Source organism: Eulemur rufifrons, chromosome 6, assembly GCF_041146395.1.
Source record: "Eulemur rufifrons isolate Redbay chromosome 6, OSU_ERuf_1, whole genome shotgun sequence".
NCBI classification, from domain to species: Eukaryota; Metazoa; Chordata; class Mammalia; order Primates; family Lemuridae; genus Eulemur; species Eulemur rufifrons.
This window is the reverse complement of record NC_090988.1, coordinates 99771420-99787110: the sequence shown is the minus strand read 5'-3', so window position 1 is coordinate 99787110 and position 15691 is coordinate 99771420. Positions and strand designations below refer to the sequence as shown.

The window sequence follows — 15691 nt, the reverse complement described above, 5'->3', positions numbered from 1 at the left end:
CTCCTAGTTGTCCCCCAATGCACAGACACCCCCACCCCACCCGCCAAATCCCGGGGGACCCACTCGAGAAGGACGGGCCCCCTGAACCCCTCTTCCCCGCCGGGGAGAAAGGCTGCCGCGGGGCGATTTGCATTTCTATGAAAACCGGACTTTGCGGGCAACTGGGCTGCGGGGCAAGCGCGGCGCCTCCGGGATGGCTTTTGGGCTCTGCCCCTCGCTGCTCCCGGCGCTCGGCGCCCGCGCCCCCTCCCCCTGCGCCCGCCCCCGCCCCCCTGCTCCCATTCTCTGCCCAGCTTTGATCTCTGCTTAACAACAGTAACGTCACACGGACTACAGGGGAGTTTTGTTGAAGTTGCAAAGTCCTGGAGCCTCCAGAGGGCTGTCGGCGCAGTAGCAGCAAGCAGCACAGTCCGGGCGCTCCGGCTAGGGCAGAAGAGCGCGAGGAGCGCGAGGCAGCCAGCGCGAGAGCCGAGCGCGGATCGAGCCGGGACCTACAGCCCCCGCAGCCGCCCAGGCAGAGCCCACCATGGAACACCAGCTCCTGTGCTGCGAGATGGAGACCATCCGCCGCGCGTACCCCGATGCCAACCTCCTCAACGACCGGGTGCTGCGGGCCATGCTCAAGGCGGAGGAGACCTGCGCGCCCTCGGTGTCCTACTTCAAGTGCGTGCAGAAGGAGATCCTGCCGTCCATGCGGAAGATCGTGGCCACCTGGATGCTGGAGGTGCGGGGCTGCGGGCGGCTCTCCTAAGACTTCCCTACAACTTGTTGCCCAAACCCACATTTCTCTGCTCCTCGTGTCCCTCCCTTCTCTCCCGCTAGAACTTTGAAGTTTGCCGGGATGTTGCTAGGAATCCGTATTTTCAAAATAAATAGATATTGTGGGTATTTTTTGAACGAGGAAAGGGTGGGGGTGGGGGCGTTAGAAATTCCCTTTCCTGGTGGGGGGAGGGAGGCGGTTAGGGAGGGGTGCCATCGGGGGAAGCCAGTGCCAGGGGTACCCCAGTGGGCCCGAGGGTGCGGACTGGCAGTCTGGGCGCGCTCTGAGGCCCCCGCCTGCTCCCCAGCCCCGCTGCGCCTCTTCTCCCGGCCGCCGCGGCCCCGAGCCGCCAGCTCCGGGGGGGAGGGGGCATAGATTTGATTTTTAAATTAATATCCAGGGACACGTATGCAAGGGCTGCTCGAGCCAGTATTATGCGCCATCTTTGCTCTTTTATTGCAAAGCAAAAGTGTTTATTAATAATTGGGGGCAGGGTGGGGGCGGGGAGCGACCGGCCCCGCTCTGGGGCCGCGGCGAGGGGCTGAGCGGCCGCCCGGAGCCCGCGCAAAGGGAGCGGGGGGAATTGGCATGGGCAGTTTGAGGGGGACCCTGCTCAGAAAGGGGGGACCCTTTGTTCAAACAGCGAGCCCTGGGGCGCCCCGCACGGGCAGCCTGGGCCGGAGAGCACGCCGGGCTGCAAGGTCGCGTGGCCCCCAAGACGCCGGAGATTGGCCCCCGGCTGCAGGGGTCTCGGCTTGGGGGACCTTCCCTGAGCAAGCTGGGGGCCCGGGGCACATTTTCAGCCCTTCAGTGGGCGCCCGAGGGGCCCGCAAGTATTTTTAAATAATTTTTGAAAGTGCGGCGTGGTGCCCTTGCGAGAGGGAAACGGCGCCCGCGCCCAGGGGAGAGGGGGGCCCCGGAGTTTGAATTCCTGGGACTCTTACCCGAGCCCGTAACGAGCTCCCGACCCCCGGCCTGGGTAAAGGACCGTCCGAGGGTCATTTTCAGGGGTTTTGTACGCACCTAGTTATTTTTTTAATATTTTTAAATATTTTTTGAAAAGATGACGTCTGGGGAAATGCGGCGCGGCGGCCTGGGACGCCACCTTTGTGTCTCGCAGGCACGGCGCCCAGCCCCGCGGCCCGCCCCGCGGCCCCGCAGCCGAGCGGGTGGCGACTCCCGGCCAGGCGGACCCCGGAGCTCCACCGCGGGCCGGGGTCGCTGGGGTCGGCGCCTGCGCCGCCGCGCATGCCGCCCGGCCGTGCCCGCTCCCGCCTCCGCCCCCGCCGTGCCAGCCTCGCGGGGACTTTCCCTTTCAGTTTCGGGGAGGGTGGGTACTGGGGACACGTGGAGAAGGGGGCGCATCCCAAGAAGCTCCTGTCGCCCCCTGTCCCGACCCCTCGGCGCCCCCAGGGACTGCTAGCCCAGGCCGGCGGGTTGGGGGTGCGGATCGCCGCGGTGGGGGGGCCGGCGCTCCCTGGCGGCGGCGGTCACGGGCCGTGCCCCGCAGGTCTGCGAGGAGCAAAAGTGCGAGGAGGAGGTCTTCCCGCTGGCCATGAACTACCTGGACCGCTTCCTGTCGCTGGAGCCCGTGAAAAAGAGCCGCCTGCAGCTGCTGGGGGCCACCTGCATGTTCGTGGCCTCCAAGATGAAGGAGACCATCCCCTTGACCGCCGAGAAGTTGTGCATCTACACGGACAACTCCATCCGTCCCGAGGAGCTGCTGGTAACGGGGGCTCCCCTCTGCCGCGGATACCCCGTGGACACCCCGTTTGCCGCAGGACCCGGGTTGGGGGAGGTGCAGATGGCAAGAGGCCTGGTCGCCTCTGACAGATCTGCCCCGAGGGAGGAGGGAGCGCGGCACACCGCTGGCTGGCTCGGGGCTTCTGTCGGAGGGGTGGGATCTCGGCGCCCCCATCCAACCGCCCGCACACTTCGCCCGACTCCCACCGCGTGCGAGCCCCGCGCGTGGCCGAAAAGTGGGCGGCGCGCGCCCTCTAGCGGCGGCGCGGAGGCCGCGCTCGCTGCTGCGCCCCGGGTCCAGGTGGTGGGAGGTCTTTTTGTCCTCACTTTGCGGACAGGCTTTCCTCGCTGCACCTTTTCCGTTTTGATCTGGAATCGTGTGTTACCCCCGCTCTCCGGACCCCCCAACATTCGCCATCCCTCCTCTCCCACGCCCAAGACTGCAAACCAAAGGCTGAGGCCGTAGACCTGAGCCTGCGGTGTCCCCAGGCCCCCTTCCTCCCTGGCCTGACACGTGTGCCCCCGGTCTCCGCAGCAAATGGAGCTGCTCCTGGTGAACAAGCTCAAGTGGAACCTGGCTGCGATGACCCCGCACGATTTCATCGAACACTTCCTCTCTAAAATGCCCGAGGCTGAGGAGAACAAACAGATCATCCGTAAACACGCGCAGACCTTCGTGGCGCTCTGTGCCACAGGTAGGGCAGGCCCACCCCAGCTGCCCCTGAGAAGGACCGTGGGGGCTGGTCCTGGTGCCCCAGGGGGCCCTGGCCCGTTTCTTCCTCTCTGCCTGGGTCTGCTGGCCCGTCTGTCCAGGGAGATGCTCCCACCGCACCATCTTGCTCTGGGAAGAGCTCCTCTTCCCTTGCCCTGTGCGCAGAGGGCTGGGACTGTTTGTTGCAGCTAGATGGAGGGTGGGATGGCCCGGCCTGCCTGTGTTTAGCTGCCGCGGCGTCCCTGCCCAGGCCAGGCAGCTTGTGTCCACTCCATGCTGAAAGGGGTTTACCTTGGCCACCGGGCAGCCTCCTCCCCCCACCCATCTCCAGCCGTTCTTGTGTCCTCAAGGAGCCTGAGCTGTGGGGGCCCCCTCCTGGCCTCTCCCGGACTGGGCCACCTGCCAGGGGCGCCTGCACCACGTGCTCCTGCAGCCGAGTGCGGGGGCGTCCAGCAGAGGAGCTCAGAGGCCTGAGGCCCCGCTAGGGGCCCTGTGGGCCGCCTGGACTCAGCTGAGCCCTGGGAGGGGTGCAGTGCAGGCTGGGCTTGGGCCACCACAGCTGGCAGCAGAGGAGCCCAGCCCTCCCTTTCCCTGGCACAGCCCCTGGAGGCCCCCCCCCCCACTGCCCTGGCCCCAGACCCCAGGCAGCCAGACTGTCAGAACCCAGTATGGACAGACACACACAGCCCACCGTGCCGCCTCCTGCCCCCAGCCTTGCCTTCCACTCCCTGGCCTCTTCCTTCCCCAGCCAGGAGGCCCAGTTACCCTACTGGGGGGACTCATGCCCCTGTCCCACCCAGCTCTGCCATGGCCCAACTCTTGCCCTGGTCGGCACTCGGTTGTCACATCTGTTTGGGGACTCACTCTGGGTGACCTGAGGGCTGTGAGGCAAGGTTGCTCAAAGGGACAGTTGGCATCTTCCACTTCCCCAGAGGAGCAGAGCCCCCAAGCCTCTCAATGCACCCCCTGACAATGGGTAGCCCTGGCGGCTGGTATTCCAGAACAGCGTGTGGTTTAAGCGAGAGTTGGGAAGATTTCTTGTGCCTCCCCTCCCTCCTCCACCTGCTCGGGGCATGGACCCCTCCCTGGAGTGCTTCCAGGCGAGGCCTTGTGGGGATGCAGATGGAGGTGCCAAGGACATCATCGCCTGGATGGATGGGAGGGTGGGGCTGGCCCTGCAGGCGGCAGGGAGGCGTTCTCTGGCTGGGGCGCCCTGAAGGAGAGAGGCCTCCGGAGACTCCAGGCAGCCTTTTATGGAGCTGAAAGTGGTTTAGAGAAACGAAAAAGTTTCCTGGAGATAATGCAAGGAACGGTTCTTGCACAGCCTCCCTCCCGGGTGGCTCAGGCAGCTGGAGCGCCCCTCCCAGGACCCCTGGGTGCTGGCAGCAAGGTGAGCAGGCAGAGGCTGCAGTGGGGCTCTCCGCGCTGCTGCCTGTCCTTTGAGACAGGCCCAGCAGGCGCCCCCAGCGGCAGGTAAAAGCGGAGGGTTGCTCAGGTGACCCAGTACTCCCAGCCGTGGTGTTCACTCCTGGATGAGCCGGTGGTGGGGCTACATGTGTCTGCCAGGTCCCTGCCCGGCCTGAACTCTGTCCCTGTGGGGTGCTCCCTGGGCCCTGCCTGCCCCACTGAACATAACTGCAGTACAACACCTTCTTTGGCCACACTGCACATCTGTCCAGATGAGAGTGACATAAGGACAGGTGAGGTGGAGACATCCTGTTTTTGTCCTCCTCGCGGTGAGGATTAGCTTTGACGGCAGTGGGAGGGGCATTGCTCCCCTTTCTCCCTGTCCGGGCGCCCCCAGCGCACACACAGGGTTGCCAAGCATCACACAGGGTTGGGTTTTTCACGCACACATACACCTGTGCACACCGGAGCCTTTCTCTGCACCGAGGCAGGCTGGGTAGGGAAGGTCCAGTGCCATCTGAAGTGGACATGTCCTTGAGCTTGATGAATAGCCCTAGCCAGGGCCAGCAATGCCAGAGAGCTCTGCTTGGCTGTGGCTGGCCCTTCTGACCAGGCAGCAGAAGGGGCTAAGTCCTGGAGCTTTGGCGTTTAACACTGGATTGTTCCTTACCCGGACATGGGAGGCGCCCGGGGCACATACACGAGTGGGGGACACGGGCTTTGGAGTCAAGCTGGCCCCTGTGACTCCACCCTGCATGCGCCCCATAGAAGGGGTCTCAGTGCAGGACCAGGCGGAACTGCTACTCCCTGCAGAAATGACTGTCAATGAAAGGTTTCCATCCGCGGCCCCTGGCTCCCACTGGGTGCACTCTCCCGTTTAGAGGGGAAAGAGGTGGCTCGCCTTGTTAGAATTTCTTTTTTTTTAAGTCATTACGGCGCCCAGAAGCCTCTCTGTCTCCCGTCCGTCTCCCCTCCAGGGTGGTTGCCTTTCTTCCTGGCCCCTCGCCCGAACCCCCTCTCCCTAACAAGACCCAAGTGGTTTATTCTCCGGGGGGAGCTCTCGGGTGGGCTGCCGCACTCCCTTTGTGCCCAGTTCACCCTGTTCGTCTCCCCTGAGCCCCCTTGTTCCAGAACACCCTGTGGCGTGAGCTGAGGCAATGGGGCTGAGAAGAGGCCACACTTGTCCCCAGTGGGGTCCAACTCCAGACCCTGGTTTATGTGCTGAAATTGGTGGCTGCCCCCACCAGTAATTCCTCAGTGGGTGCAACAGGAAGACAGCCAGAGGCTCGTCCTGGGTAGAGGCCAGGCCGAGAGGCTACGTCCCCCTTGCTGGCCCACCTCTCCATGTGGGGGCGAGATTGCCCTGGGGAAGGAAGGCTGGTGTCCCACCCACAGACGGCCTTCAGTCTGCTTGAGGGGGGAGTCATGATGGGACCCCAAGACCCCCGCTGCTACTGTGGCCTGGGAGGAAGATGAGCCCAGACACCTGGCAGCGGTGACCAGAGACAGCTTTGTGTGGGTGGCAGGCTGCGGCCGCCCTGGCCTTGCACTGCCTTGGGTGTGCTGGACAGTCTCCAAGAAGCCCAGGGACCGAGGGGTCCTAGGCCAGCTGGGGTCTGGGCTAGGTCTCTTGGGCCCCCACATTTCCTGCCCTGGGGCCCCACTTGTGGGGGGGCCGTGGGCAGCTCCCACTTAGCTGCCTGGCTTCCCGCCCCCCGTCTCCCAGAGAGGCCTCATAAGTACAGTGACGGGTCGTGGAAACCAGGTGCCTCTTCCCTAACTCGGGAAGTCACTGGAATTGTTGGGCTGCATCAGGTGGCCCAGAAAAGCCTTTTTGTTATCAGCCGAAAAACGATGTCGTGAGTGAAGGGCCTGGTGTGAGGTTGGGTTTCTCTTGGTCCGTCTTCTGAAGGTTGTGGACCACAGAGTCCACTGGGGCAGGGGACACGGCTGCCGAGGCAGCTCTGCCCTCCGGTGGGAGCGAGAACGTTGCCTCGCCACCACGGCAGCCCTGGAGGACGCTGACCAGGGCTCAGCCCCTCCAGAGAGTGTCTCCATCAGTGTCCTGAGGCCTGGCTGGGTGGGGTCCTAGGCCCCTGTCCATGTGAAGTCCCTTCAGAGTGTGACCACTTGTCTCTAATCCGCGCTGCTGGGTGGCGGCAGGTACTTAGGGTTAGGGGTGTAAGGGAACACCCTCTACTTGTGTGCCTGAAGTGTCTTTTGTATTATTCATTTTCGTGGGTAAATGACACGTTCGCAAGGTTCAAGATGCTAAAAGGAGAGAGGGCAATGGCGTCCATCACCCCTACCCTGCCTGTCAGATTTTCGGGTGGGTGTTTTCTGTTTGCCGGGTTGTTTTCGAGTACACAGTGGGGCTGCTATCCAAAGTGGGCTCCTGCTCTCCCAGCGCCAGGGTGACAAGGCTGGAGGCTGGGGGCGCCTGGACGTGGCCCACACACTCCCGACAGTTCCAGCCAGGCTGTGCCCCTCCCTTGGAGCCAGTGTTTGGGATGCCCCGAATCACAGGGTCCTGCGGAGGGTGCGCTGCTCACAGCCTCCTTGTCTCTCCCTCTGCTGCAGACGTGAAGTTCATTTCCAACCCGCCCTCCATGGTGGCCGCAGGGAGCGTAGTGGCTGCGGTGCAAGGCCTGAACCTGGGGAGCCCTAACCACTTCCTGTCCTACTACCGCCTCACACGCTTCCTGTCCAGAGTGATCAAGTGTGACCCGGTAGGTGACCGAGACCCTGCCCCTCGCTGGCTCTGCGGGGCCTCACGTGCAGGAGACTAGGACCACAGAAGTGGCGTGGCTGGTGCCGGACCCCAAGGGTTGCAGGGCTGGAGCCACAAGGGGGACAGGCAGCGGCCTGTGCTCAGTGGCACAAGACCATCCAGGTTGAACAACCGGAGTGGGGCCTGGGCCCCTCGGACCCCTGGCCACAGCTCAGGGCCTTCCTGCGCCTGAGCAGCTGTCATGGCCTCAGGCCCACAGGCCAGGGGCTCCCGGGACTTGCTGACCAGCCCGGAGGGTCTCACCAGCTTCTCACGGGCCCCTGGGGCTTCCAGGCGCAGGCAGGAGCCGTCCCCTCCCAGTGACCGTCCAGGAAGGGGCCGCAGGCAGGCTCGGGCTGGTGCCCCGTGTGGTGACGGTGTGTGGGGCCGCGGCCCAGCCATGCTTTGTTCGGGCCACAATGCACACGGCCGATAAACAGCTTGAAAAGGCTCCTGTGGGGTCCACAGCTCCGGCCACCGGGCGGATGGAGGCAGCCTTGTTTCTGCGGCTCTCTCAGAGGCTGCTGCTGTAAAACCCGGAGCTGACTGTGTCTTTCTTCTTAAAATGCCATTGTTTTATTTCCAATTCTTCCCTTTTCTTAAAGGAGGAATTAAAATAACAATTACAAGGGATTGTGGCATTTACCAAATTAGACCACAGAGGTTTCCGGGTCAGCCGGCGCCCCCGCCGTGGGGGAGGGAGTGACCGCCTTGACCCCAGCCCGGGGCCGGTCGCGGCGCTGGCCTGGGCTGCCCCGTGGTGTCCACCCAGCGTGCCCAGGGGCTTCTGTGGGCCCCCGCCAGATGCGGTCTCATGGTGCACCTGCCTGCCCAGTGGTCCCTCTGTCCTGGGGGCCGTGGGGACCAGCTAGCTGCCCAGCCTGCGCTCGTCTCACTGAAAAGGAGGAAGCACTTTTGCGAGGGACCCTACCCTCTGTGCCACCCTGCCTGGCTTCAGCCCAGGGCGGGCGCGGGACAGCAGTTCTCTAAGGAAAAGGGCCTCGGTTAGAGGCGCCACTGAGGCCCCAGAAGCCCGGCCATCAGATGGGGTCTGCGTCTGCCCCTTTCATTCCGGCCCCACGCGCCGAGTGAAAGCCGCGGGTGTCCCGGCGCCTTGCTCAGCCCTGGCCGGCTCGGTCCGTGCGCTTCTTGCAGCACCAAACAAGGCGCCGACTTCAGGCAGCTGTAGGAAATGGCTGCGCTGTCCCTTACTTGTATAGAGGTTGTCTTAATTGGGTCTGAAGTGAGATGCCTCACAGCTGACACGGGGGAGCTTAATTGAGGCCGAATTTGCTCTGGTTTCCAGCAGCAAATGAGCTGTACCCAGACTTGGGAAAACCCTCAGCGCGTTCTAGGACTTTTCTCTGGTGGAGGGAACGTCCCACCCCTGGGAGTCGGGTGTGCTGTGCCACACGTCAGTAATTGCATGTCCCTTTTCACGGAGAAGTGCTCGGAGCCTCTGGCCGTGGGTGAACAGCACTGTCCCCTGGGCAGCTTTGCGGGCAGCTGTGGGGCCAGAGCGTGCGGGAAGGGCACAGAGGCCAGCTCCGTGTGTGGGCTTGAGCGATCATGGGCACATGTGGGGGCCGCTGGGCAGAGGGCGGCCAGAGGGACTCCCCTTCCTGCAGCCCTGAGGGGCAGGGGCAGGTAAGTCGTTGCTCCCAAGAACTGTGTGGGGAGGTGGGGGTGGCACTGCCAGGCCTTTCAGGATGGAAACTGAGGGTGCCTGGTATTTTGGGGTTGAAACCTAAGGCGGACACCAAGAGTCCTGGGTTCCACACCAGGCCTTCTGGGCCTCAGTTTCCCCTCTGTACAGTGGGGCCATTTATCAGAAGCAGGGTGAGCGAGGTTCTCCTGTCAAGGCGTGGAGCTCTGTAAAGGCGGGCGACCCCGGGATTCACCTAGAAGCCATTCCGGCTGGGTCCTCTTCTGTCCGACAGCACCCGCGTCCGGCCCCTCCTGGTTGGAGGTCCCGCAGTGCCTCTGTGACCCGTGGTGGGGCCGCGGCTGACCCCGTTCCCCACGGGAAAGGCTGTGTTTCCAGGCTGGCTAGAGACGTTGCTTGGTTTTAGAAGCCCCAGTGTAGCTTCCTGGCAGTCCGGACTTCACGGTCCGAACACCTGCTTCCGTTTCTTTATTCGGAAGCCACCCAGCAGCAAGAAGCAGCTTGGAGCTGCTGGGAGATTTGCCCCTAGTGGAAACTGGGAGAGGCCCCTGGGCGCTGGGCATCCCAGCAGGGGTAGGGGTGCGGGGCTTCCAGGAGCTTCTTTCAAACTCTGCCCGGGGGTGGGCACCTCTGGCTGCAGCAGGTAGATGCATGCCCTGCAAGGCTGGTGGGTGGCCCAGGACGCAGGCCTGAATGGACGAAGGGTCCAGGTGCCCCCGGGCCACCCAATATTCATCCTCAGTCATGCAGGGCCTAACACTTTCCATGGCAGCTTATCATGGAAGACTAGGTTCATCTCAAGGGCTGCTATACGGCAGAGGTTAAATCCGAAAAGGCTGGGCTCAAAGCCCCCGCCCCCCAACACACCTGTCCTGGATCAAATAGTGTTAGGGTCACCAGGGCGTCGGTGGGGCCAGTGGGGCCAGTGGGGCAGGCGCAGAGGGCCCAGGGCCCCCTGGAGGAATTCCAGCAAGAGGCCGGGCCCTGTTTCGCGGGCAGAGCAGCACGGGGTGGGCATCTGGCGTCTGCGTGGGCCACAGGAGAGTTTTGGGTTAGCCTTGCTCTTATAAAAGCCTTCCGGGTCATGGCACTTGGGGGAGGGGCCCTCACTGCAGGCTCCCTCTAAGGACCGGCTCTCCCCTCCGCCCCTCCCCGCCCTGTCTCTCCCAGGACTGCCTCCGGGCCTGCCAGGAGCAAATCGAAGCCCTGCTGGAGTCCAGCCTGCGCCAGGCCCAGCAGAACATGGACCCCAAGGCTGCAGAGGAGGAGGAAGAGGAGGAGGAGGAGGTTGACCTGGCTTGCACACCCACCGACGTGCGGGACGTGGACATCTGAGGGCGCCGGGTGGGCGGGGTGCCACTGCCACCCGCAGCGAGGGAGGAGCCGGCCCCAGGTGCCCCCCCCTGACGCAGTCCCGCTTGTCCGGGACATTTCACTACCAGAAGGGAAATCTTCATTCTCCCCGTTGTTGGTTTTTTTCCCTTTGCTCTTTCTCCTTTCCGTCTCTGACTTAAGTGAAAGAAAAAGATTACCCAAAAACTGTCTTAAAAAAAGAAAGAGAAAAAAATAGTATTTGCATAACCCCGAGTGGCAGGAGAAGGGGGGTTGTGCTACAAAAATAGAGGATTTTTGTACCCCAATAATCAACTAGTTTAATATTAATGTGCTCGTGTCTCTGTGTCGTAAGAATAGACATTAACATAAAGGAAGAGTCTCGGGGGAGGATTAGGTTTGATTCTTTATGTGTTTAAATTTAAAAAGCATAAAAACATTTAAAAAAATAGGAGAAACTCAAACCATTTTTAAAGTAGAAGAGGGTTTTAGGTAGAAAAACGTACTCTTGTGCTTTTCCTAGAAAGCGCAGCTTTAGTGTGGTTCTAGGCATCTCTGTATCTTGCTTTGCTCACGCATGTAGTCACTTTATAAGTCATTTGTATGTGTATTTTATTTTGTAGGTAGATGTGTAACCTCTTCACCTTATCGTGGTTGCTGTAACCTCTCGGCTAGAGTAGCGTAGCGTGTGGCATCTCGCGCGCTCGCACCTGCGCCCGCGCCCCGCCCGCGTGGGGTCTGCGGGCCCGGCCAGCGCAGCGGCATTGGGAAAGCCCAACTCTTCCACTCCTGCGGTGCGCTACTAGAAAGAGAAAACGAAATAGTGACATAATATATTCTATTTTTATAATCTTCCTATTTTTGTAGTGACTCGTTTATGAGATGCTGGTTTTTCACCCAACGGCCCTGCAGCCAGCTCACGTCCAGGTTCAACCCACGGCTACTTTTTATTTTCCTTCTCAGTATTCCAAAACCATTCCATTTCAAAGCACTTTCATTCCGGTAGTTCTAGGGAATATCGCTGTTGATGTTGTGTGGGGGGCAATTTTTTAATGGAATGGTTTGGGAATATTCACGTACTTGTGTGCAAACAGGATTGCGAAGCAAGTGCACGTCCGTGCGGTGTCGGCGGAGGGGTGTTGGGGAAGGCTGTGTTCCGGTCGGGAAGAACAGGATTCGTACTCACATTGCCAGGATGACAAGTTCCTTTCCTTTTCTTTAAAGAGGTTGAAGTGTAGGGACCCTTTGGTGCCAACTGGTGTGTGAAAGTGGGGACCTCAGAGGTTTACCTAGAGAACAGGTGGTTTAAAGGTTACCTTTAGATGTTTCACAGCGGAAGGTTTTTAAACACTAAGATATATAATTTATAGTTAAGGCTGAAAAGAATATTTATTGCAGAGGATGTTCATAAGGCCAGTATGATTTAGAAAGTAATGCAATCTCCCCTTGATTAAAACACACACACACACACACACACACACACACACAAACCTTTCTGCCTTTGATGTTGCAGATTTAATACAGTTTACGAGAGATAGATCCTTTTATAGGTGAGGGGAAAAAATCTCAAGGAAAACCACACAAAGACATGGATTCGGCATTTCCCAAAGCGATACGATCTGAGAGGTATCGGAGTTACAAGGAAAATAGGGTACTTGAAGCAAGTTCTGTTAGGATATATTCTGATCCCCTCGTATCCCCCCTTTTAAAAAAAATTAGCGACAAATAGACAATTTGCACATCTTGGCTATGTCCTTTTTGTAATTTTTATGTAGGAAGTGTTGAAGGGAGGTGGCGAGAGCGTTGAGGCTGGTGCGTGGGGGAGGACGGGAGGGAGGGTTGTGGGCAGGAGGCTCCCGAGGGGACGGGGCGGTGACCACACCAGCGACAGGCTGCGGCTCCGTTTTCTTATTTGCGCTGCTACCGATGACTTCCCGGCACGGTTTGGAAACAAGTTCACATCGCTTCTCTGTATCTCTTTCACATTGTTTTGCTGCTATTGGAGGATCAGTTTTTGTTTTACAATGTCATATACTGCCATGTTCTAGTTTTAATTTTCTCGTAGAACATTGTATTATGGATGCCTTTTTTTGTAGTGTTTTTTTTTTTTTTTTTATGTGATCAATTTTGACTTAATGTGATTACTGCTCTATTCCAAAAAGGTTCCTGTTTCACAATACCTCATGCTTCACTTAGCCATGTGCAGACCCGGCGGTCAGGCTCTGTCTGCTGCGGCACACAGACGCGCGGACGAGACCCCACGCGGGCCTGGTGGGGTCGGCACCCAGACCGCGTGCTCGAGAACCACGCGGTCCTCAAGACCAAGCTGTGTCCGTTTTCTTTCCCTGCGCCTGTTATGCTGGACTCTCCGTCTGATCTGGGATGTATCATCATAGTAGACTTCACAGCTGTATCGTTCTGTGCGTGTAGCTATGAAAGTTGCATCATTATTATTATTATTATTATTGTAATAACCAGTGTGTCTTACGTGCCACCGTGGTGCTGTGCCCGTAGGACTCTGTCATTCGGGATGATTGGAATAGCTTCTGGAATTTGTTCAAGTTTTGGGTGTGTTTAATCTGTTATGTACTAGTGTTCTGTCTGTTGTTTTGTTAATTACAGCATAATGCTAATTTAAAGAGACTCCAAATCTCAATGAAGCCAGCTCACAGTGCTGTGTGCCCGAGTCGCCTAGCAAGCTGCCAAACCAAAAGAATTTGCACCCATTTGTGGGCCCATGCCCTGGGGCCCTGCCCCCGCAGGGTGGTCTGTGCTGGAGGCCATCGCGGGCACAGGCCGGTCCCTGCCACCAGCCCCTCCGGAGCACTGCTTGTGCTCAGCCATTCTGGGTGCAGTGCCTGTGTCTGGAGCACACGGGGTCCCCGCAGGATGGTCTGTCCGTAGTGACGGGGTGAGGGCACGTGTCTTGGACGTTGTGTGTGCCAAGAGGCCAGAGGCTGGGGGCAGGGCCGCAGGGCACAGCCGGGTCTCTGTCCTGTGATGCGCGAGTCTGTAGGGGTCTGGTCGGCGGGCAGTTTGGGTCTGTGTGTTGCACACTGTGGCACTTCCCAGCACGGACATGTAACCGGCACGTTTCCAGCAGAAAACAAAAGACAAATGTGGAAAGTCTAGAAATAAAACTGGTAAAACCCCAGTGCAGTGCCCGCCTGTTTGTTTCCTGGGTTGGCAGGACGCCAGGTGCCTGGGGACCAGGGATGGGGTGGGGCCAGGTCACCTGTCCTGTGCACTGTAGGAAGTGCAGCAGCATCCCTGTCCTCCACTCACTAGAGGACAGTAGTGCCACCCCGGCGTGACAACCAAGAATGTCTCCTAACTGCCAGATGTCCCTGGGGGCAAGGGCAGACTCTACCCAGGAACATGTCGTGCTCCCCCAGCTGGGAGGAAATGTGCCCACAGGGTGTGGGGTGGTCACCTGGACCCCGGGAGGCTCCAGAGAAGAGTTTGCAGGTGGCCTGGGTAGGCGAGGAGCCCACTTCTGCGTCAGACAGCAGCTCCTGGCCTGGGTGACATCTTCCAGCCCTCTCGCCGGTTGCCATCCCAGGTTATTTGCAGACAGGAAAATAAACACACCAGCATTCGTTACCCTCTTCTGGCGCAAACTGCTGTTTGCTCTGAGTGAATCATGGTCCTCGAGCAAAGTGCCGGGTTAGGGCCGAGGTCCGGGCGCTTGTCACACGGATCCCGGGAGCCTGTCGGACACCGGTGGGTTTCAGATGCACATGGCTGGGCTCATCACACACCGGGGCCCTGGGGAGGCACTGCAGACCTTGGTCACAGATTCACCGGCCTGGGCCTCCCCTAGACCCCGATCCCCCAGCTCTCCCCTCACCCCTGTCTGTAACAGGCTGAGCTGTCCTCGCCCCGGGCACCTGTCCCCTGAGCTAAGGTGGTCACTAGCCAGCCCAGGTCAAACCCCTGTGGCCTTTGTGGTGAAGCCCCTGTCGTGTCCCTCCCTGCTCTGCTCTGGGTGCTCACGGTGGGGACCCGCATGGCTGGCGTGTTGTTTCTCCATGGGCACCTGCACTTCTGGAAGGAAGGTGGGGCACAGAGGGGGACAGTTGGGGGTCACCACCAGCCTCTCCCCTGAGGGTGGGGCCCCAGGCTGGGTGGGGGGGAGCTTGCAGGGTGCCCCTGACAGGTCCCATCCACAAGGCCTCCAGGGACAGGTGGAGCCAGAGGAGGCGCCAGCGGCCACTCAGGTGGCTCAGGAGGGCCCAGCCCACTCCGGCAAGGTGGCCCTGAAGGCAGGGAGCAGGTCCCCACTGCTGCAGCTGTCTAGCTCTGGGCAAGGCCGTGTCCTGGGTCAGGTCTGGGGACGCGGGGAACGGACATCCCGCCCTCGGCCTGAGTCCCCACAGCACGTAGGTGCAGTGGGGAGGCCTGTGGGGGGTCCCCAGTGATGACCTCTTGGGTGAGTGGGGGCCCTCGGTTGTTCAGGGGCAGTGGGGGGGCAGGGGTGGAGGAGAGAGCAGGAGAGCCGCTGCGCAGGCCCTGGAGGTGGCTGGTGGGGAACTGCTGGGTCAGGGAGCTCTTTTGTTGTTAAGTTTTTTAAAACGGAAGAGAGACCTGCAGCTGCTAGGTGTGACCGAGTAGCCAGGGCGCAATGCATTGGCCAGGGGTGACGGAGCCCGTGTGCCTAGCGGAGGGCTGGGGCAGGGCCAGAGCGGGCGCACCTGGGGACGCAGCAGGAGGCGGGAAGAGAGCGGGGGGCAGAGTCCCCACATGGGACACATGGGCCTCACAACCGAGTGTGCAGAGAGGGAGGGGTCCCCATCTCCCAGGCCAGTCTCTCCCTCTCGGCATCCGACGGCGGAGCGAGGAGGGGGCCCTATAAGGCCCCACCTGGGTTTTGCAGCAAGACGCCACTCTGGGCCAGTTCCCAACTCTCAAACTCAACCGACATCACCCGGGCACCTGCGACTCCTCGGGACGTGGCGAAGGCCCCATCCCCTGCCGGGGTGTCTGGCCCTTCTCTTCATGGAAACTGGCCCTGGAGTAACCTCAGAGACAAAGCTTTCGGCTCTCCCCGCTGCCCCTTCCTCATCGCCCCGCCTGCTCCTGACCAGTCCCGCAGCCGGGCAGCCCCATCCACGCTCCGCCCTCTCCGAACCCTCCCGGGCCTGCCTGTGTCCTTTCGGCTCTGTCTGAGGTCCCCGGGACCTGGCCCGTCTCTCCCAGCCTCAGCTCCCCTGAGCTGACATCTCTGCCCCTGGGCTCTAGACGGCTTCGGGCTCCCAGTTCTGTGCCTGTCCCCCTGCCTCGCTGCAGTGCCCTTCAGCC

General features: G+C 60.6%; 1 protein-coding gene across 1 annotated transcript; it reads left to right on the top strand.

The window, feature by feature from the left end:
* Positions 1-346: 346 nt before the first annotated feature.
* Positions 347-11738, top strand: CCND1 (cyclin D1). Its single transcript, XM_069471718.1, has 5 exons — positions 347-724; positions 2271-2486; positions 3039-3198; positions 7203-7351; positions 10229-11738. The coding sequence occupies exons 1-5, from the start codon at positions 527-529 to the stop codon at positions 10391-10393; spliced, it is 888 nt and encodes a 295-aa protein (XP_069327819.1). The 5' UTR covers positions 347-526; the 3' UTR covers positions 10394-11738.
* Positions 11739-15691: the final 3953 nt, after the last annotated feature.